At 39.3% G+C, this 24387-nt stretch overlaps 2 protein-coding genes across 7 annotated transcripts in view; one reads left to right on the plus strand and one right to left on the minus strand.

Annotated features, from left to right (window-relative positions):
• The window catches only part of pappa2 (pappalysin 2), a 69042-nt gene extending 57729 nt beyond the window's left edge, over positions 1 to 11313 (plus strand). Inside the window, exons 26-27 of the mRNA XM_028020911.1 lie at positions 3349 to 3447; positions 10300 to 11313. Coding sequence (XP_027876712.1) covers positions 3349 to 3447; positions 10300 to 10395 — 195 coding nt within the window. The 3' untranslated portion in view covers positions 10396 to 11313. The remainder of the gene's footprint in view (positions 1 to 3348; positions 3448 to 10299) is intronic.
• Positions 11314 to 12222: 909 nt separating this feature from the next.
• astn1 (astrotactin 1) overlaps positions 12223 to 24387 on the minus strand; it is a 348102-nt gene continuing 335937 nt past the window's right edge. For 5 of the 6 annotated variants that reach the window (XM_028020864.1, XM_028020863.1, XM_028020862.1 and 2 more), the window contains one exon: positions 12223 to 15053. In XM_028020864.1, coding sequence (XP_027876665.1) covers positions 14816 to 15053 — 238 coding nt within the window. In that variant the 3' untranslated portion in view covers positions 12223 to 14815. The remainder of the gene's footprint in view (positions 15054 to 24387) is intronic. The other variant, XM_028020860.1, reaches the window with a different exon arrangement.

The following is a 24387-nucleotide window of genomic DNA, read 5'->3' on the forward strand; positions in this document are numbered from 1 at the left end:
TCGACTTTGAGATTCAGAAGGCGCATATTCTTCTTGTTTGCTGGAGTTTAAAAAACAACTAGATGCATTACTGCCATCCAGTTTAAGGAAGGTGGAACAAATTTCACCCAGAAAAAAAAGAGTAAAACTTCCTTTCAAACAAATAACTTTATGTCGAAAAGAAAAATCTAGTTTCTAGAATCTAATCTATTTTGTGAGAGATTATTTGTGGTAGTATCTTGATAGTGCTTAGCTGCTAATGCTAGCATTTAGTCAGAAACAGGGCGATTAAGTAGATTTATTTATGCAGTAGCTATTTATTTAGGAAAGGTAGGGGATTTACATCAAATCAGGAAATCTGCAGAAATCTTTTCAGCAGCAGCTTCTTTCCATCTTCACCAGTTGCCTCTTTAAAATGTCCCCATCTGCTCACTAAACACAACCAAAAGTATATTTTTCCTCTATCTTCTGCATTTATTTTAAAATTATTGTAGAAAGAAAAGTTTTTAAAAGCCTTTCATCATCGAAATACATGCACTTTGGGGGTTCTGTGGTGGCGCAGGGGGCAGAGGGCAACTCGTGTATATAGGCCTTAGTCCTCGTGCCTGTAGTTGCAGGTTCGATTCCCGGCTTGGCGATATTTGCCTCATGTCTTCCCCGTCTCTCATAACCCTCTTTCCTGTCAAACTACTTTCAAATAAAGGCCACTAAAGCCAACAAAACCTTAAAAAAAAATACATGCACTTTAAATATGTGTGCAACTGACGACAAAGCCAAGCACAGCACATCTACGAACTGCCAGTCACCAGAAATCATTGACAAAATGTAACAGATATTGAATGTATCTCTGCTTATTTATAAAGTGCTAGTATCAGGTCAGCTAAATAAGATGTGAAAAGGCTCCTGTACCTAATATACTCTGAGTAAATTGATTTATGATATTGCTCATGCAGGCTGGCTAAAACCAGAAAATATTCTGCATCTTCCCAAACACACAGACTGCAGTTTGAAGGCACTCAAGGTCTCACGTCATTAATCAGTTTACTCAATGTAATGTTTTCATGCACTTTAGATTTTTCATACATAACATCTCACTGTCTAAAGGACCACCACAGGAAGCATCGAGCTACATACTAATCAATCTTAAGCATTGCAGTTGGCAACTGTCTCCTCTTAAATACTCTGGGACCGCAGCTTTAGTTTATTCTTCCCTGCAGCAGCTTTAAGAGACCGGACAAAGTTAACAGTCTACCTGATTATTTGTTTCTGGAATTTCCTTCTGAAAAATGGGCCCTTGGACTATAAAGACAAAACATCAAGTTCTAACAGTTCTGTTTGAGAGCTTTACAGATACTTTATTCCAAGATAAACTCAACTCCTCTGAGGGAGTTTATAATATACATTTAATGAAATAATTTGCCCTAAAAGGTGGAAAAGACACAGTGCCTCTTAGTAGTCTTAGTGTTTACTTACACTAAGACTACTGCATTTAAACAATGTGGAAAAACCCAGATGATAAATACCTTTGTGTGGTTCTAATAGGTTAACTCCCAACTTTTTGAGTTAGATGGAGGCAAACGTGTTAGTCTAACACTTCAAACACGCTGCCGTCTTGAGTGATATCATAGGAAAATCTAAATAAATATGCCAAGGAATCATTAGAAGTCTGAGTCATCCGTAGGAACAATTCCCAGATGCCAGAAGGTGCCACATTCATCTGTTCAAATGTAAAATATGCAAGAACAAACACCACTGAAATGTCCACCGATCATACCGCTCAGGGAGGAGACAAGTTCTGTGCCAAAGATGTGCATGAGTTTTGGTGTTGAATGTATATTATATCAACCAAATACCCAAGCAATTCACAATAGTCCGTTTCTTACCACCTTCCATTTAAGGCTTGGCTTTTACGAATCACACATTAATCTTCAACTATCCCTGAGCCCTTTTTCCTCTTCAATAAAACCCTCAAAGACGATTATTAGCTAAAACATTTAGCGAAGAGCTTCTCCTTAATGGATTAAATCCACTTTCCCCTCTGTCTCTATTATATTGATGATCTCAGCTCGACCCGAATGTGTCCTGCTCAAACATTAAAAATGAAAAATGATAAGATTTTCAAATAGTCAACAATTTACAATGCAGATATACAAAATAAATATGGCATTGGTGTTTTTACAGCTCAAAATATAAACCATCTGGCCTGGATATTGACTTTACAGGGTACACAACGATCCACCAAGGTACTACACTACAATTCTGCTAACAAGCAGCCTTGACTGTTTTACTGAACGGCAAATAAGGCCAGGAGATATTGAAGGATGGCTGCAGAATATATGAGGAGGCCAAGCCAAAAATATCAACTCGAGATCCCGGCAGTTCTGCTGGAAGAATTTTATACAGACCTTTGTGGCCTGAAAGCTATAATTCATCCATGCTACCACTTTCCTTAAGATCTTCAGAGGACGGATAAATGTTGGAGATATACTTGGGATATAAGGGGTGACTATATTTCCTTTTACAACATCCTCCACTGTTATTGGCATCCCGGCAGAGGCCGTACCAAAGGTAAGTGGCTATGCTGGGTCTGGACATGATAAAGCAGTAGATGACATAACCTAAAATATCACTGACTTTTCAAAACCTCTCACTAGCCCTCAAGCAACTTGGAATCTGTGCTTTTTCACTCTTCCTCTAGACTTTGGGACCTTGATTTCCAAGTTGACCTGAACGTTTGGTTTATGAAAGGCAAAAAAAGGAAGATAAAGGAGCAAACATAAGCACTTACGTGACTCTGTGTAATCTGTATGCAGTAGGATCAAACCCAGTATTACCGATCAAAGAAAAATAATTTTGTAGAGTAATGCAACTTCAACATGCGGCACTTCTTTATTGTTTGTGACTACATCTACTGTTGCAGTGAAAAAAATGATTTTTTTGTTTTACTGCCAGACTTAAAGCTACTTTTATTGGATTTACGTCAATCGCTGCAACTTGGTTTACTTTGCTTAGGAAATCAGATTTTTTGTTGAACAAACATCCAGGTCTGGACAGAGGTCACTGTTTGTTTTTCATTGGCCACCCTGTTAAAGCCACCGTTAAACTCACAACAGATTTTCAGATATTTCTAATTATGCAGCTTGGATCAGACTTGAAATACTCTGCGTTTATTTTGATCTGTCTCGCTGACATTTTGTCCCAAACAACTTAATTGTATGACGATGTGAGCAACTTTGAGAAAATCTGTTTCCTTGTAAAGTCTTGAGTCATGGTTTCATCTTCTGCCCTCCCAGCTTTTTGTGCTGTGTGAGGGGAGAATGACAGTTTGCAGGAAGATTGTCTCCTGATTCTTGTTTTTCTCCTGTTTAGCCTTTCGGAGGGGACGGCTGGTGCGACACCATCAACAACCGGGCCTACTGCCAGTACGATGGAGGAGACTGCTGCTCGTCCACGCTCTCCACCCGAAAGGTATCAATTTCCCTCCCTTTGAACGCTGTCAGATGTGTTTTCCATCAGATTCTTTGGACGCAGTTTAGTATTCTGGAATCATTCTGAAGCTTAGATGCTTAAGCTGCATTCAGACTCAGATTCTTCCTGTTTACAGTTGTAGAAAAGAATTGGTTTTGGCAGGAGTGCTGTGCAGGAGACCTCTGCTAAGCAAATAAACACAGATTCATGTTAGTTTCCTTTCTCCTTTTAGTAGCTGTGGCTGTTTGGTCTGTTTAATGTGCTCAGAAACAACAGAGCAGACTTGCTCACATTGTAAAAACACAAGTTTGCACCTATATACAACTCCCTGCTTCTGATTTTTCTCTCATTAAAAGCTGCATAAGGAATCTAAGAGATATGAACTGACTGTAGAAGGTTTCCTTTATGGTTCTGGCATAATACGTTTTAGGAAATCACTGGATGTTTACTCACTAAAGAAAGTATCTCATTGCAGTAATTGTGCTAAATGGCTACTGCACCTATTGGGTGGCTAAGAGAAATGGTATGAATAATAATGAGTGAGTCCAGGTGAAGCAGCGCAGGAAACCACAAGCCATTTGTTCCTTCAGCTGCCCCTGGATAAACACATTTTTCTTCCTATTTTTCCATGCTTTCATGACAACGTCTCTCCCATGTGGACATTAGGGAAGTCCACCCTCCTCCCCCAATACTTCTTTTTAAATACACCCCCTCTTTGGCTAGTGTACAACCACATATTCCCTTATTCGGGGGGCCCTGGCCGTTAATTCGTACGGCCTACAGTTGGCCGAACCTCCGCTGTCTCCTTCATGTCCGCAGCACGCCATGACTCACTGGCAGCTCCTTCCTCAGCCGAGCAGGAGTTCACCGAGTCTGTAGCTGCCGTCATAATAAATGAGTTGCCAGACTGCCACTAACTGCTTTTATTTTACTGGAGTACAGAGCGGGAGGTGGTGGTATGAGGGGAGGAGGGTTCTAAGTGTGGGAGCAGCTAGAGGTGTCTGACGCTCTGCGGTTTTCTCGGCCACTGTTAAACAGTAGCTCAGCAAGCGGGGGTTGTATTTTGAGGAAGTAAGCTCAGTCGGCGGGAGAGTCAGCATCCTGACCATCACTGCAGCAGCGCTACAGAGCAGGGGTTGGGACCGGAGGGGGGGGGGGGGGTTGGTGGGTGTCTTTGCAAAAATTCACCGTTTCTATGAAGTCATGCAGGTTTCACTCCAGGTTGTGTCATTTTTGTTTCATATAAATCTCAAACACACAGATGAGGAATTAGAATTTCTACTACTGTGTCTTGGAAAATGATTCTGTCCATCAAACCCAAAAGAAAATTAAATGTACCTAAATGATGCAGTAAACCAACAAAGTGGTGAATGGATGCTTCAGTGGAATGAAATAACAGGGTGGTTTTGTGTACATATTTTAAATTCGTTCAAATCCATTTACTCTGATACCCCTAAATAAACACAAGTTTAATTATATGCGAATTAAGAAATAAAATCCAGCTTTTTGGTGATGAAACAAGATCACGAGACCAACAAACGAAGGATTTAAGTAAAAATTGTGGAGAATTTGAAAGCAGGGTTAGCTTATCAAAAATATCCTGAACTCTAAGCATCCCATTGAGCTCTGTTCAGTTTGATCATCTATGAATGGAAAAAGTATGGCAAAAAAAGACCTAGTTAAACATGGCCATAACCCTAAACTAAATGGGCGGACAAGGAGAGGAATAGTTAGAGGAACACTGAAGTTGCCCATGGAGGCTTTGGAGCTGCATAAATCCATAATTTGAAGGGGAAAATCTGCTGACAGTACAGTTATGAGTTGTGAAATCCACAAATCAGGCCTACAGATAACAGTATATGTGGAAAAAAACCTAGCATTGCACAAAATCTACACTGTGAAACTCAGTGATGATGGTAACGTGCGGTGGGAAGGTTTCTCTTCAGCAGGGAACAATGGAGCTTAATAGAGGACAGTCCTGAAAAATAGTTTGAAGCTGGAAAACACGTCTCCCTAGACAAAGACGGTAAAAATATGGGTGGAGTTACAGGGTTAGATTAAAGTACTAAAACGGTATAATGGCCAGGCCTCAAAACACGTTTCAATCTGCAATAGGTGGTTCTACGAAATATCAAATCAGTGGAACTGAACAGAAATTTTTATCTGTAAAAACCTCCATAAAACACACTAAAGTTTGATGTTGAAATCTGAAATGATGTGTAAAAGTTCAAGAAGTACAGTTTTTTTATTTTTCAAAAGGCATTGTGTGTGCTCCAAGTTCCATGTTCTTTGACTTGTTAATAGGAATCTGTGTGTGTGTCTACCAAAAGAGACAAAGCAGCAAGGTATGAGGGGCCGTTTAGGACAAAATTTACGTTTTGTCTCTCACACACTACCAAAAGGTCTCGCATACTCAAACAAATTACATTTTGTCTCTCACACACTACCAAAAACTCTCGCATACTCAAACAAATTACATTTTGTCTCTCACACACTACCAAAAGGTCTCGCATACTCCAAAAAAATAGCCACGCACACTCCAAAAAATTACGTTTTGTCTCTCACACACTACCAAAAACTCTCGCATACTCAAAAAAATTACATTTTGTCTCTCACACACTACCAAAAACTCTCGCATACTCAAACAAATTACATTTTGTCTCTCACACACTACCAAAAACTCACGCATACTCAAAAAAAATAGCCACGCACACTCAAAAATTACTCACGCACATTCAAAAAATACTCAAATTGCGTATACACACACTACTAAAATGTCACACACACATTCACAAACGTTAACTTTCTCGCTCACATACACTACTACCAGCTCGCGCACATACACTACTACCAGCTCGCGCACATACACTACTACCAGCTCGCGCACATACACTTACTACCAGCTCGCGCACATACACACAAACGTTAACTTTCTCGCTCACATACACTGCTAACAGCTCGCTCACATACACTACTACCAGCTCGCTCACATACACTACTACCAGCTCGCGCACATACACTACTACCAGCTCGCGCACATACACTACTACCAGCTCGCGCACATACACACAAACGTTAACTTTCTCGCTCACATACACTACTACCAGCTCGCGCACATACACTACTACCAGCTCGCTCACATACACTACTACCAGCTCGCGCACATACACTACTACCAGCTCGCGCACATACACACAAACGTTAACTTTCTCGCGCACATACACTGCTAACAGCTCGCTCACATACACTACTACCAGCTCGCGCACATACACTACTACCAGCTCGCGCACATACACACAAACGTTAACTTTCTCGCGCACATACACTGCTAACAGCTCGCTCACACAAAGACGTTTATCTCTCACATACACAAGACTAAAGTTGAACACACACACAGTACTAAGACTCGTTTTATGAATGTGTGAGAGCGAGACTCTTTATGAATGTGTGAGAGCGAGACTCTTTTTGAATGTGTGAGAGCGAGACTCTTTTTGAATGTGTGAGAGTTGTCACGGAAGAGGCGGGGCATAATTTTTGGATCAAACTGCGCATGCGTAGATCCTAAACTATAAGTTTCGATTGTTGACTCACTGTATGTTCTGTTACTTAGTATATTTGTGCTTTTAAATATATATAGAACGTTTAACTTTCTTGTAGATTAAATGTGCTATAGAAATAAATGAATCTGATTGATTGATTAAAAATAGCAAAATTGCTGTAGTACAATCTGTCCACTGGGTGCCAGTATTACAGGAATTATTAACCGGCGCCAACTAGTGCCGAAGAAGAAAGAGTTTGCTATACCGAACATGGCTAACTCTAATTGTTTAAAATGGCAGCTGCCTGACCAATTCTCTCTCGTTTCGAATTAGAGTTAGTTACTGGCACCCAGTGGACAGATTGTACTACAGCAATTTTGCTATTTTTAATCAATCAATCAGATTCATTTATTTCTATAGCACATTTAATCTACAAGAAAGTTAAACGTTCTATATATATTTAAAAGCACAAATATACTAAGTAACAGAACATACAGTGAGTCAACAATCGAAACTTATAGTTTAGGATCTACGCATGCGCAGTTTGATCCAAAAATTATGCCCCGCCTCTTCCGTGACAACTCACACATTCATAAAGAGTCTCGCTCTCACACATTCATAAAAAGTCTCGCTCTCACACATACATAAAACGAGTCTTAGTACTGTGTGTGTGTTCAACTTTAGTCTTGTGTATGTGAGAGATAAACGTATTTGTGTGTGCGAGCTGTTAGCAGTGTATGTGAGCGAGAAAGTTAACGTTTGTGTGTATGTGCGCGAGCTGGTAGTACTGTATGTGCGCGAGCTGGTAGTAGTGTATGTGCGCGAGCTGGTAGTAGTGTATGTGAGCGAGAAAGTTAACGTTTGTGAATGTGTGTGTGACATTTTAGTAGTGTGTGTATACGCAATTTGAGTATTTTTTGAATGTGCGTGAGTAATTTTTGAGTGTGCGTGGCTATTTTTTTTGAGTATGCGTGAGTTTTTGGTAGTGTGTGAGAGACAAAATGTAATTTGTTTGAGTATGCGAGAGTTTTTGGTAGTGTGTGAGAGACAAAACGTAAATTTTGTCCTAAACGGCCCCTCATAGCAAGGCTTGTTTGGTTCTCATTGCATGCAAGGCCGACTGCTTCTTATTGAAGCGCTCTCGTCATGTGTGCTCTATTTTTCAGTGTGTTGCAGTAAACAGTGGGAGGTAACTTTTACATGCTCAGAAACACTCAAAGGACTTGGCTTTTGTTTGTGTGCATGAAGCAACAGAACCCCATCCAACGATTGTTAGGAAGCTTCAAAAATGGAGTGCTCTTAGGCTCACTGCAAGTTGGCATCCCTGAATCAGAATGAAACCGTTAGAGAAATATTTAACAGGAGTGCCAACTCATCTTAGATGGCACTGCTGGTGCCTTCCTGCAGCTTGTTAAGAGCCCTCGGTGAAACCGCTCCACACCCGACCATCAACTCTCTCGCACTCTGCAAAGCGGGCGCAATTAGCAGCGACGTTCATTACCCTCCACCTCGTACTGCGCGCCGTCGTCATCGTTTTTTTCCTTCCTCTGCCTCCCACTCCCCTTTCCTTTTTCCCAGTCTTCCTTCCACTCCTTTTCTCCAGGAGCAAATGTTTATATTTCTTGCAACAGACTGCTTCACGGGGCACCAGAGTTTATTTTGCAACCTGTGGTGATGGCTCGCTTCCTAGACGAGAGTGGGCAGCCTCTTGTTGTTGATTCCTAACATGTGTTCATCCGTTCATCTCCACGGTGGTGCGCACGTCCCTCCTCCTCTCCCTCCTGAACGACCGACAAGGCTCTCTCGCCGCTCAACGGCCAACGTCTGATCATTTGATGTGCTCTTTATCTGCCTTCTGAGGGCCCTTTGAGCTCTCTTTGAAGCCGTGAGGAGAGGTGACGAGTACTGAGGTCGCTTACCTTTCAGCACCAGCACAATGCTGCGCAGTTGGTCCAAGCAAACGCGGTTTTTATTGTCTGGTTTTGCCATTCAGAGTTTTGCTCCTTGCAACAGTTGAAATGTAACAACTCAAGTGGGAGGCCCTCTTAAAGGCTAATCTTATTCTCCGTATTTCACAACACTTTCACTTGTTTTGTTTTGTTTCCCCCTATTTACAGGGCGTCCATGCATTCTTAAAAAGACTTAAATTCATTTATCTAAAATTACTGCCTTAAATTTTTTTAATTTCATTTAAGAAAATGTTGGTTGGCATTAAATATGTTAATCACAAGTCTTAAATTTTGTTGTGGTGGGACTATTTAATCTCATATTCTATGTTGGGTTTTGTTGTTCAGACGTCTGATCAGACATCTTCACTCACTGTGCCATGACTGAAGGTGATTAAGGCTACCTGTAACAAGCTGCTAATATTTGCTTGCTAGTATATGGCTCATTAGCAGCTAGCACATGGGTCTCTAGCTAGCTAAGTGGTTAGCTAGAGACCCATGTGCCAATTTCATTCTGAGAGAAGCACAAAGCTTTTGCCAAGAGCCATAAAAAGACCCCAGCAATTTCACAGTTTTGGTCCCCTGCATTTCTTTTGTACATCACTGTTGTGGTCTGGAATTTTATTCACAATAGTCTTAAAAAGTCTTAAATTCCAGTAGGTGAAAACTACATAGACCTTGTACGGAGTAAAAAAAAACAAGCATGGTGCTGTGTAAAGGTTTTTGCCCCCCATTTCTTAGCGATTTCAGTTCTTTTTAAAATCACATTTAATGCTCCATATCATCAGACAGGAATATACAGACAACCTGGGAAAATACAAAAAGCAATTTTTAAATAATTTATTTATTACGGAAAAAAAATCTATTCAAAACTCATCATGGCACAACCTAATAATTTACTAGTTATAATAATTTAGTTAATAATTTATAGTGCCACTATGACATTTTCTTGGCAGAATTGTTTTAATTCTGCTCCACTGAAGCATGAATGGCATATGCTTCAGTGACTGGCCTATTTTAAAGCTTTCAATTTTTATAAGTATTGAAATTTGGACTTGCCCTCTACTTCTCAGATTATCTGTTTTGCTGCATAACCCAATTTGAGCTGAACTAAAGATTGGTTTGGATAAAATTTTTCCCTTCGTGTAAACATTCAAAAACATCTATTCGGATTTAGTTGGGCTACCTTAGTCTGATATTTAAATCCGTTTGCTGATCTGAAACGCTCGAGTGTGACAAAAAGACAAAAAACAGGAGACATCTGTAAGGAGGCACGCACCTTTCCAGAGAACAAGAGTTACAGATCTGAATCTCTGAACCAGGACTGGGAATTCGATTAGCAGATCATTCTGTTTGTTTACCGACAGGTCATCCAGTTTGGAGCGGACTGCAGCGAGGACGAGTGCACTTGCCGTGATCCAGATGCCGAAGAAAACAAGAGCAAAGTAAAAACCTTGGACTGAAGAGGTGGAACCGGTGGAGGAATGCAATAAGATGCAGAGGTGAAAGGAAGCTGAAGTTGTCTAAAAAGTCGAACTGCATCACATTCACCACGAGTTAAAAAAAATAAACCAGATGTGTAACATTTCTCAATACAAAGATTGTGACTAAATGCCATTTGTATTTCATTTTCTTGCTAAGCTGCATCCAATGAGTCATTACATCGAATGACATCCAGACATGATACGTTTCCTTGCTCCTAGCTAAGACGTAAGAGATTAGAAAAGGTTGTTTTGGAGATCAGAACCCAACACACTGCAGCCCTCCTCCAGAAATAAAGTCATCATAATTGGATCAAATCACTTATGAATGAGCTCAAGTACGTTTCTGGATCTGATTAGAGTCGGGCCGCTCCTCACGGCTGAAGGCTACTGGAGAAACGCATGTAAAGACTAACGTGTATAGATCGTATATCTGCATCATCCAGTATATCCCACAAGGCCACCTATAAGCCAAACAGGTCATTGCTATATTTATATCACTGTTCACGTTATGTTATTGTGCTACTGTATTATGCAGCTGGGCTTCCCAAAGCAGCAGTGCATGGACGTGTGTCTAGTTGCTCAATTATGACAGTTATTAGGTCTAACTGAACATTGTGTAATTTCAGATATTGACTGTAAACACATTTATTATCCTCTCTATGCTCTTATCAGTACCACTGAAACAAATCTGCACATACGGTGAAGGTGAGATGAACTGAAGTGTAAGGCCGTCCATTCACTCAGCACAGACTTCATCCATATCCAGACACATTCTGGTCTCAGTCACCAACCAATACGAGGGAACACATCAGTACATAAGATCAATTAAAGTATATTGTGATATTTTACTGTACTTTGTACTCAATATAATAAATTCCAACTTTATACAGACCTGAATCATGTCCTGTTTGACTGATATCTCTGTTCATAAAGGGGTTTAGGTGATTCATGCAATCATATTAGAATACTTTACACTACTTATTAGAATACTTTGGGTTTCTTCTGACCCAGACAGTACGCATGTGAGCTGCTGAGAAATGTAATCTGCATAGAATGACAGTCTTTACATTCTTTTACATTTGTTTTGCTTGTACTTTAAAACATGCATAATTGTCTCAGGTATATATATATATATTTAAATATATATTTTATTAAATTCACTAATTGCTTACAGAAGCCACTTAAATAGTAAAAAAAAAAAAAGGTTGACATGTGAAGGCCTCTGAAGTTTGTTACAACACATTGAACGAACAAACGGCATCATGAAGACACAGGAACACAACAAACAGGTGAGGGATGCAATTGCAGAAATTGAAGCAGGATTGCCTTTTAAACCAGTGTTCACTCTTTGAACATCTCACTCTGCACCACTTAATCCAGCATCTGGAAATGTAACAACTGCAAACTAACGAAAAAAGGCCGGTCGAGAATAGCGATCATCATCATCATCATATTTGAAATGCCATTTGGAAAGCTGACATGCTATTGGCTGGCGTTTGATAAACAGCCAGACCAAGAGTGCTGATTGGCTGTAACCCAGTTTCCACTGGGTATATTAATGCATTTTATATCTGGTATGTAAACTATTAAAATAGGATGTTATCATAGTTTTTGGGATTTTAACTACGAACCCAACAAACACGATGGGTCCACTGTCTAAAATCTCTGCATTGCAAATTGGGGAGGGAGTAATGAATCATAAAATGCTTTGTAGAACCCAATCAAATTTGACATTAAATGTACAAAAATCTGGCAACAACGAACTCTCAGAACCTGGATAGTTATACATGACGCACACAAATCCTACGCATTTTTCAGGGGTTATTTTATTTCAATGAAACATTTGAGCTGCAGTCTGAGCACTGAGATCAGAACTGCAACAACAATTAGCAACACCAGTCTCAATTCTGTCACAGAAAGCTGACAGTTAAACAGGAGCAGGAATATCTGCAGAGCACAAATTAAAGATTTGATAGACAAACCATTAGTGCTGTGAAAAACTTCATTGGTAAGTGTTTTTTTGCTTAAAGTAGCAAAGGTCAACATGAAAACTCACTATGGGACACATATTATAAACAGGATTTCATGCAGATCAGAAACATTTTCAAAGATAAAAACAGATTTCTGATGTTTTTTATTTTCTTTTAATAGTCCTTAATTTCACCCCAAACTGCTCCAAAAGTCAGTGTTCCCAAACTACAATCATATCACTCACAGGGACAAAATCAGTGCATTAATCTTGCAAAAACTACAATACACAGCTTATATGTAGGTTCGTTAAGATATCGACTAAAGCACACATCAATGCCGTAAAATATCACAATGAGAATATTGTATATACAGGAGTAAAAGATTAAATCGTGATGTAATTATGTATTACTATCTATACAAAAATCTACAGGCATTTATTTTAGTATTCACACATTAGATTTGTTAAAAAGAAAAAAAAAATCTTTTTCTGACATCAATCATCGACATGGCCCTCAGACGTATTATTAAAATGAGAAACGAAGTCAAAGAAAAGCTTCAGTGTAGTTTTACTGCTGGTTAAAATTGATGTTTGAACATTAAAAGGATTAAGAAAATACAGTGTGAATTTTTTTTAAAGTTATTACTGAAGTAAGTCAACACGGCTTGGGTTTGAGTTATTTCAAACAAATAGTTTACAACGGTAAATAAGTATCAACACTACATTCAGGTTATATATATGTTGTTGCTAAAACTTCATGATAATGTTATGTACAGTGTAAACCTTTTTTTTAATCTCTAAAATAGCTTCACACTTCTTCCATTTACTTTGTTTACCTTTCTACCAGCATAGTTCAATACAGAGGCCCACCAAAGAAAGAAAATTCTGCCCAGCGACAAATCAGGACAGTATCAGAAATACTGATGCACCTCAGTGGATTAAGTCGTCATTAAAATGCCTAATTATGCACCTATTACACAAATGCAAAGATATTTTAAGTATTTATTTCCAATAATTTTGATTAGTTTCATAGCTTGAAGCGGCAATATCTAACTTTTACAAAAGCTGCATGTACATCAGAGTGATTGACAGCACTAAGACCCTCCTCCTCCTGGCTCTGATTGGTTGTTTCTGACCGAGCGGTGCATTTCTGCAGATAGCAGTACAACCACAGATTACCTGTCTTATACTGTCACAACATAGTGACAGTTTTAACAAACATATACAAAGCACATTTTTCATAAAAGTTACATGCTGCAGCTTTAAAGCTAATGAAATCTGAAGACGGGAAAATCGAACTATTATTTCATTTTAAAAAAGTTATATTGTGTCTTACATAATAACAGGGAAAACTGCTGACTTGAAAATAACCCAGCAAGAAGCTGCTGGATACAGCAACAAATCAGGACAGCATCAGACATACTGATGCATACAAGAGGCCATATTATTGGCGTAATGAGTGGATGAAAAAAATATGGTGATTAAAAGTGAAGAAAACAACGGGGGTAACAACAAGCGGATGATGAAGCAATGCCAAGCAGAAGCAGAAAGATGATGGGACAATTTAAAGACGCCCATTAGAGCAACCTGGACTTATTTAAACAGAGCCAAAGGCCGACTGCATCCATGTCACACCTGACCAACTATTGAATGCTTTCACTGTATGGTACATGGACACACATTTTTACATTTTGCTTTTAACACTCTGATTTTACTGCTCTTATGTCATTTTCGAATCTGCTAAGCAAAGAAATTTGGGAATTTCATCAGCTGTAAGCTATAATCATAAAAATGAACATCGAATTCATTTGTTTCAATTTTCAAATTGAATTACTGAAATAAAGAAACTTTTTGATGATGTCCTAATGTATTAAGATGCATATGTATAATACTCTACTCTATATTAACTTCTCAAGTGTGATAGCTCTAAGAAAAATGAACTTGTCTGTTTTGCAGCTAAAAGGAATGCCATAATATAAATAAAAGTTATCTCATTGTTTGGTAGGTGCTAGCCAACAGCAACACTTTAATTTGGATCAAAACTGTTGTCTTAGGAGGATTTAATATAAACCACATATCACAGTGTGGACCTATCTAAGTTCAAACTTGTAGAGGAATCTGTTGCTATTCCTTTAATTTAATCATAATAGATTTCTTTAATTTTAACTCTTCATTAGAATAAAGAAGTAAAGTTTACAGACTGACCAAAAGCTCAGGGACTGGCAGGTGCTACAGAGCATTGCTAATGACAGCTAATGTTATTAGTACTTTGTTTCTGAGTATCATTAAAGGTAAATGGACCAGATTTCATTTCAAATAATGTGCAGCACTTAGAAATAAGACATGAATCTCAGCAGCTTTTGTATGTAAAATTTGTGTTTTCTTGAGAAACTGTGAGGAAACTGTGCTGATCCTTTTGAAACCAAACCTCTAGAGCTCTTTGGGCTCTCCGTAGTCGTTGTACATGACAGTGAGTGTCTGTTCGTCACAGGCCTTGTGTACGTCCTGGCCCATCTCGGACCAGTTGAGCCCAAAGGCTTTGGTGTCGGTGTAACGGCAGGACAGGAACTTGAGGGACATCCGGCGAAGGCCAATCTTTGGCTCCTGCAGGAGGCCCTTACACCACAGAGAGAGCTCGTCCAGCTGGGAGAGGATGAGGCCCGCCTTCCTGTTGGGGCAAACAACATGGAGGCTTTAAAAGCACGTATGATTAAATACATGAAGATGATGCATGATTGTCTAAAAATACTTAAAAGTAAATGATTTAATCATTTCGTTCAACACAAACCAAAGGTTTTTGGTTTCACTAACCATTGATGTATTTACAGGAATTATGGGAAAGCTTGCAAATCTAAGCACACAATTTCAACTGGGAAAACGGGGATGGCAGCGTCCTGCTGTGTGGGTTCTCCACATGGCATCGTGACTAACGCAGGTTGTGTAGAAACATCCGAGCAAAATCTCCAGAAAGCAGCCAGGAAATTTTTCCTCGAGCGTAAATGAATCTTCCAAACGGACACTGACCTGAATCACAGCACCAGGTTAGTTACAAAGTGGCTTAATGACAACAAAGTCAATGTTTTTTTGAAAGGCCTATGTCTAAGTGTCATAGAAAATTACTGATCAGACTTTGAGCAGGTTTGCAGGCAACAACCAAGTTGACTTACAAACCTGTGGAAAGACAAAAATTGATTCAAACAAGTTCTGGTTTATAAAAGGAAATGTAAATGTCTGAGATTGAAAAGAAAAATTTAAAAACAATCTTATTTTTATTTATTCTGGCCTTCAGCTAATGGAATAAATGCAAATTTGAGGGCATTTGCCTTTTTATACAATGTAAGTTCCTGATTTTATCTGTATATGCAAGTTTGACTTTTTAAGCTAAATTACTGAAATAAACTTTATGATCTTCTACTGCATTGTGATAAAGCAGTAGAGTTTAATTAGACCTATGACTGGGCGTAACCTGGTAATCCCACACACATTACTAACCCGTTGGAAACACCAGATTGGATTTTATTTTCCATTTGTAGCCGAACGGCAATGACAAACGCAAAAACAAGTCAAACTGTCCCGGCAGGATATGGTGCCATAATTTGAATATGACAAACAGATACCACCATCGTCAAATTGTGAATTAAAAAAATAATAGCGGTTTCAAAAAAAGACAAATTGCTGAATTTTTGCTAGTGGTAAAGACATTAACAAGCGACTGGGACATACAAAAAAAAACAAAAGCCTTCTGGTTTCATGTGCTGCTAAGCTGCTGACAGGCTGAAACTCAAGTTGGTTCATCCATCAGACTGCGTCCCTGATGCTGGTTTATAAAGACATGGCTGTCTTTGTACAACCTGAGACTAGCTTCCAACCACCGCTGCTTCCTCCCTGACGCCGCTCACTGGGCAAGCTGTACAGTCGGGGACACTTTCCAACTTCCACCCTAAGCTCACAGCGGCGGGCTCAAGCTCTGGGTGGGAGTAACTGCAGCTAAATAGTGGAAAATGAATGAAAAGCTACATTTCTAATGGTAAGCGAAGAGCTGGCCGTGTGAAACCAAACGGCTCTAATGCCGAGGGGACTCTATGAAATGCTTGAAATTGTCGTTTGGCCAAACCAGGCCAGCTGTAAAATCATCTCCTGTGGAAACATGATACACAGAGTTCACATAAAGACATCTCACAAGACTCTGGGCGCAATAAATAACCATTAAACCTGATGCAGTCTTTTTTGGCCCGCATGGCGAACTCTTGTCAGGTGTTTGTCTAAGGTCAGGAAATGGCAGCGAGAGAAGATTTCAATCATTCCATGCACAGTTTCTTCTTTTTGTACAGCCAAATTACTAATTCCACATTGCAACATTTCCACTCTGTCATGCCACAAGTCTGCGGGGCGCGCCAGAGCCACCAGACGTGCAACACATCAAGTTACTGAGCAACGCATGCAGCTCGCAATGTGAAGATATGCACTGCAGTCACCTACAACGCTTTGGAAAATAAAACACATTCTCTCCACTTAAGTGTTTTCACATTTTCTCACATTACCACCAAAACTTAGTATTTTGTGATTACTTATAAAAAGGAAAGCGAAACATGGTTTATTCAGATATTTTAACTGAAAATTAAAGAAGGATGACATGCTGTGTGAAAGCTCTTTTGTTCATTCTTCCTTGCTACTCATCACATCATCGGTTAGATCAGATCACGTGTCCATGAACGTTTTAAGTCATGGCACAGATTCTGAAATGTACTTTCTTCTGGCCTTTGACTAGACAGTTCAATGATATAAATATTCTTTGACCCAAGTTGAAGGGTTAGGGTAACCCTAAACTTCTCTTCTTGCTGAAGAAAAAATCTCCACACACCATATTGCCAAAAAAATCTTCTCCAAAACCTTTGACTGAAATGGAAGTTTAGACATTCTTCTACAATTCTCTCTTTTTTTTTTGCCAAGAGGTTGACCTGCAACCTAAAGGGAAGATGGAACATATTCTGAAGCAAGCCGCTTATTCCTTTTTTAGAGCAAACACAGCTGATTTATTGAAGACATCTTTCAGAAAATGAGCAGGAGCGAAATCTGAAGGGCGATTTGTTGGCTGTAGCTTTTTAACTACCTCTGTGAGGGAAGAAAAGGACACTGGCTAAAGCTGGTCAAAACCAGTGATGCTTTTGAAAAGAGCAAGACCTGTATTGGTGGAAACAGGAACAAGTGAGTTTGGTCCGAGAGAGGAAAATTGCATCAATGACAAAGAAAAAACTTTACAGTGAAAGAGTGACGGTTATTTGCGGGGTTTCCTTTAGAGCTTTAAAAGCTAAACAGAACCTGAGGCTGGTGAATGTTATCAGAGACTAGAGAAGACATGAACTCCATTTTAGCAGCCTTAACAACTCTGATATGTAGAAAGGTATCAATGCTGGACTTCTTTAAGGTATGAAGCTCATCTTTTTTCCCACCTTTACTCAACCAGCAGACGGTCGAGACGCAGGGCACGGATGGAGTCATTCAACCATGGTTCTGAGTGGGTTTTTACGTGCCTGGATCTGAAAGGTGTAACGGAGTCCCAAATATTAGCACACAGCAAACTGAAAGGAGATGAAAACTCCTGGGCATTATAATCTCTAATGCTATCCACTGTGAGAGACGGCTAGAGGACGATGAACACAAACATCCAGACGAATGTGCGGTCGCATCAGTTCAAAACGAGCGTTTGGTACTGCTGTATCCGCTTGCTGCTAATGTTCAAAGTGGGCAGCCTAAGCACAAAAAAAAAAAAAAAAACCCCGACAACCTCAAACTGCATCACTCCGTACAATAATACGTGAGATATGTTCTGGTTTGGATGAACGCTTGATCTGGATCTGAACTCTGTTGTGGAATAAAAGCAGACATCAAAAGTGAGCGAGAAAAGATGGCTTTTATTTGTAACCGGTGTCTGCCAGTCACTGTGGCAAGCTAATATCCGCTTGTCAAACTCACACTCGCATGATAACCCGCAAATTTTTTTATTTTTTATTTTTTCCCTCCACTTTTGCATTTTGCTGAGGACTGCATGGTGGCGTGTTGGGTAACAGTGTTAAAAAAAAACAGTTTAGATCTCAGCTGGAGACTTTCTTTAAGTTTCTACAGGTACTCCAGCTTCCTCTTGCAGCACAAAACCATGATTAGTGACTGAATCTAAGCTGGATTTGTGTGAACAGCTATTTGCCTCGGTATGCCTGTGTTGACATGGTGCTCTATCCACGTGGTCAACTGTCTCTCTTGACTGCCGGGTGGAGTCTTCACTTCTGCTATTAAAACCTCACAATGTGTTATCGCTGCAAAAAAAAGTGCAACCTTTCCATCACTGTTTCAGTCACACAGGTAGCTTCAATCAAACCTACCAAGTTTCATTGTATCTGTTAGAAAACTGCAATTCATATTTGATCCAGTGAGTCACTTGAAATAACAACTGCAGATTATATTATGCTTTCGTAGCTGATTTTGCAGAATAAACAACTTTAAGTGTTGAAGTTTAATAGTGTTTAAATACATCTTTAGGTTTAGATGAGCTTTATGTCCCGGCAGATAAAGAAGTTGACGATGCCGTCCGGTTAGACGGCTTGCCAGCAGAAAAGAGCCCACGTTGAAACTGTCGTTCGTATCATTTTCCCTTCTTATAATCCCAATACTATACCACAGATTTCAGCGGTCTGAGGAAACTGAGATAATTATTTGCTTTAAATGAACAAAAAAAAAATTGTGGTTTGTTATGCTTTCATTTGTCAGGAAATCACAGAAACACTCAAAAATAGCAACGGTTGTCATCATAAATCCTGGTGCATGTATAGAAGCGGAAAATATTTGTGTGGCTGATAAAGCACGGACCTAAAAAGAAAAAAATGTAACCAGGCCTAAAATTTCATGCAATTTTGACTCCAGAAAATAATAGAGTAGGGATCTGTCCTCTGCGCAGTCCTCTCTGTACAAACAGCACGAATCCCCCGTTCCACCACATCCTAAAGGTGCTTGATTGCATAACGGTGGAGGTCGTCGGAGTACAAGCAACTCATTGTCGCGTTCAAGAAACCCGCTGGAGATCATGTCAGCTTTGCGACATGCTGCATTAATCTTCTGGAAGTAGCTGTCAGACTTATGAGCTGCTGCCATGAGATCGGTTCATTTATCATTTCTGTTAACAACCAATTGGACAAATGCAACGTTGACGCCGAGCGCGTTTCATGGATGCTGGACCTCCCGTCTGGATGCAGTACTGGTGGAGTAACCTCAACAGTATTCCTCGATATGAACGATGGGATATTTTTATTAGGCGGTCGAGTATATAAATAATTCTACATTCTCATCGACTCTTTTGTATCGTAGAAAACAATCAATCACAGCTGAACTAACAGCTAGGAGGCACTTGCACATTGACTATGTGGGCGTTTCTGTCCTTCATTTGGCTTAAAAAAGTCTAAAGGCAAAGCAAACAGTCCGCTGTGATTATGATTGGGATTTTTTTGAAACTGTTTCCAACCATAACAACATTTATTAACGCAAGTTTAGCTGATTAGAGAGATTGTAAACCAACAACAGAAAGAAAATAAGCAATAAAATATCAAGTATGTTTCAATTTATCAAGGCCAGAGAGTCCAACCAAGGACCTGGTCCGAGCTGAAAGAACCAGGGTTGAGGATTTTCTTTCAGCCCTCCCAAAAACATCTCGTATTTCTAAGTCAACAGCCAACTATAAAATGATACATGCTCCCTTGGCGATGACAAGCTCTGGCCCTCAGAGGAGCTTCAGAGACGCTATGGTTTGGGTTAAAAACACGTCTGGAAAAAAAAAAAAAAGAAGCAGCAAAATCGTACTGTGCAAAATGCCAAACAGTCTTGTCAGTGAGATTTGATTAGATTTTTCTTTTGGCATATTTAAATATCTGAAACAACAATGAAACAGCTCACATTTTTTATTCCTTTGTAAATAATTCTCAGTTTGCTTATAGCAATGTACATTGAGTCAGTCTGTGCTAAATCTCTGCTATCTATATTTGGACTTGCTGATGCAAAATCTGTTTTCCTTATCATTGTTCCTGACAGGAAACTTAGGATTTCTTTGAATAACACAGCGGTATTATTCAAATACCTTTGTGCATGAGGTCGTATTCCTGTTTACTCTCTGTAATACGTCAAATATTTGCTGGTTGAAAAAAGTGGTAATTTAAGAACTAAGCAAAAAGAAGTACAGTAGCTGAAGAAGATCTTCAGGAAAACATCCACTAATAATTAACAAAATTTGAAATTTTTAAAGTCAGATTCAACATAAAAATGATGACAAACCAGGATGAAAACTAATTACAAATATTTGCATTCTATACATACAGTATGTCCAGTACATCATGATTCACATCCTACTGAACTCAAACGATAAGCCTACATGCACTTAGGAAAACCGTTGCTTTACTCACATGTCTTAATCATTATTGAGTGCAAATGTGTTTAAGATAACAGCCAATATTTATTTATTTTTTTGCCAGATATACAAACATTTTGAAACTTTGGCTGTCTGGTGGCTCCTTTAGTACCTGTGTAACTTCCTCCTTCTCTACGCCTTCATAAAATTTTCAGTTTTTTATATCACTTTTTAATACCTGCTGCTACGTTGTTTATTCACTTTTCACTGAATCCACTTGACTTGTTTGAAATTTATCATACGTGGTGAGGTTTGCATTTGCGAACCTATGATGCTGAAAGGCGTGTTTTTTTTTATGATGACTGATAACAGAGCGCTGGAACCCCAGCGTGTCATCAATCTCCTCCCTTACGTGTCTGCCGTCAAACCGTGAGTTGTTTTCCTTCGTCTTCTTGGCAATCATACTTGGTGTTTGAGCATTCAGTTTATTAGTAATCTTCTCCTCTTTCCCCTGTAGGCAGACATGACCTAAAAATGAATAAGCAATGAGTCTACTGAGGAAAAAGAAGCTATTTTGTCTTAGCCTTCTCATCCTTTCCAGGTAAAAATGGCTGCCACGCTATCACTAAGGCGCTTTGCTGGGGAAAATGATGATGGGGTGTCGAAAGAATTTCTGAGGATTTACATCAGTTTGCCTTTCTTAACAATTGCTGTAAACAAGATAAGATAAAGTAAGATGGTAACTGCCTCAGGGATATTTCTAAATATGTGCACCTTTCTCTTCCACTTTATATTTTATTTTCCACACACATTTATTTCTAAAAAAACCACAAAAAACTAAAGGAAATAAACAGATTATTAGATCTTACGACAAAAAAACCCCAACATTTGGAAATCAGACAAATTTCTGTTTCCAGACAGGTCAGATCTGTAGGATGTGGTGGCGTAGATTTGGACCATATCCATCTAAAAAAAAATCTTGACACAGCTTCATCAAAGGTTGGGAAATTGATTTGTTTCGTATTGCATGAGGCGAAATGTTGCTAATTTAGGAATCTAGGTCCTTCGATGTTTGCAGTAAGATGTTGTGCATATTTTATAACCTTGTCGTGGCGAACGTAATCTCTTCTGCCATCATCTGTTCGGGTAGCGGCATCAGAACCAAGGGCACAAAATGGCTAAACAAGCTATTAAATAAGGTTGATTCTGCTGTGAAGCCGCAGGAGATTAGTGTGCAAAGAAGGAACCTTCATAAAAATCAAGAAAATTATGGACAACCCTGCGTCTGATCAGAGGCTTTTTCAGAACCGCTGTAATACAGACCACTACAGGAGACCCTTCCACAGCCATCACCATCTACAATAACTCTTTGAAGTGGTTTGGACAACACGAGTTTAATATGGGATTAATAAAGTTTTTATATTTTTTATTTTAATGTCTGAATTGAAGTTGCATAGCTTCACTTCCAGAGTTCAAGCTGATCTCAGGATTTCTTTTTTTTCAGAATGGGACACGCATCAGTTGCGGATGCTTTAGAAGCCAGAAACATTGCATGACTAATAAATTTGCTAAAAATGCTCTTGGCAGTATTTTGGTCCTGACTCGAGTCCAAACATTTATCTGCTGCATTTGTTTTTCACAGCAGTGAAATAATGTCAGAGTCATTAAGAGACTGACACCGTGGGGTGCTTGTACGCAGTGAAACTGTTAGGCCATTAACCTCTCATCTGGCCTGCCTGCTTGTTAAAAAATAACCATGTGTAGCATTAAGTCGTTTCTCCCAGCGAATAGGGAAAGTCTAATGCACATTTGATGACTTGGCTGAGCTGAAACATGTTTATGCTTCCTTAGTTTGTTGTCAGGCCTTACCTTGAATGCACTCCTCCGGGGTGCTTGTATTAACATTAATCACTGCTCCCTTTAACCAAATTGTGTGGTTGTTAATCTAAGTGCATTTTAATGGAACACATCAGAGGAAACTCCCTCTGCTACATTAACCTTTTCCAACATGGTTCCTATTAAAAAAACAAGCTTTCATTTTAGAGTGAGGGAACCCACAGAAGCAGAGAGAAACAAAAAATTAGGGGAGCTTTCGCTAATCAGATTCACCTGCCAAAGTCTGTTTATTAGTGGATTTTATGTCCAACACATGACTCTGTTTAGGAAGCATAACGCGGCGCTTTCACGTTCGCAGTGTTTGTTTGTGCTTTATGACTGAGGCGCTCTGAGGCTTGTCCTGGCTGGATGCTGCTTCGGTAAAAACGGTGATGTCACAGAATCTGTTTTCCAGCCCGTTTGACAGAGTTTCCTCCTTAAACGTCAATTTACACAGACAGCGGTCATGAAGACGCAGAGACATCTGCACAGTGTCGAGGATCAAAACAAAGAGTCGGACACAGCACGGCTTAGAATGAGCTGACGTAATGGAGATCTGACAGTCGGTGGGGTATGTTTGTAATAACGCTGGAACGAATTACAGCTTGCTTTGAAAAATGAAATGGAAATGCTTTGGTTCAGATAGGATTACCTCTGTTTTTGCTCTGTTTGGATCTTGCTCTTGATTTTGAAAAAAAAAAAAGCAAAAATAAAAAAAGCAAAGAAATCAGATTTTTGTTTGATACACACACTGGAGCTCGTGCGAGCTGATATTTAGCATTATGACACTTCTTAAAGTCCCTGATGAGTGTTCAGACGTAATGAACAAAAACAAAGTTGTGTACAACCGGGTTCCAGTAACCCTTAAACTCATTCCTGCTGTTAGGATCAGTCTTTTCTCGGCTTTTTATTGGGAATTTATGTGGTAGACCAACAGAGAGTAGCACACAGTTGTGTGGCAGAAGAAAAAGGATAATTTTCTTTTTTTTACAAATGAGAAATCTGAAAAATGTGGCATGCATTGGTATCCAGCCCCTTATGGTCAAATGTCAAATCGTTTTCTGGCATTAACAGGTTTTCCCTCCAATCATTGTCTCATAAACTCAGCTTCCTTGGCGATGGTGTGTTCAGATATTAATTTCACATGTAAGACAGAAAGTTCATTTTTGGTCCCATCTGTCAAATTACCTTCTTCTTGTACACATGGCTTGTGTCAAACTACAAACAAGAATTTATTCTTGCCAGGACGAGGATGTCTTGATTAATTTGTGGTTGTACTTACATTTCTTAACAACGGGGTGAATGTGAGATATTAGACATTCGGGATATTGTTTTAGAACGTAAACCCTACATTAGCCTCTCCACAACATCCCTGGTTTGCCTTGTGTGTTGCTTGGTTTATATGATGCCATTTGTCCATTTATGACTTGGGTGAGTTCGGAAAGCATTTGTTTTTATTTATGGGCATCAGGGAATCGAGGTTTGAGTACAAATCCATGCAAGACTTACTGTATTTTTGTGGAAATGAAAACTCTTAAATACCACAAGTAGTTTTTCTTCTGCTATTCAGATTTGTCATATCTCATAAAATCTCAATATAATATTTTGAAGTCAGTGATTCTAATGTGACACCACATTGTGACAATTCATTATTTAGGAGAACCTACTTCATGTATTAGCAGGACTTGTCATCCAGATTACATTGGAAAGCGCCCTTCAGCATCTGAACGTTACACTTAAA

Source organism: Xiphophorus couchianus, chromosome 6 (genome assembly GCF_001444195.1).
Source record: "Xiphophorus couchianus chromosome 6, X_couchianus-1.0, whole genome shotgun sequence".
Taxonomy (NCBI): Eukaryota; Metazoa; Chordata; class Actinopteri; order Cyprinodontiformes; family Poeciliidae; genus Xiphophorus; species Xiphophorus couchianus.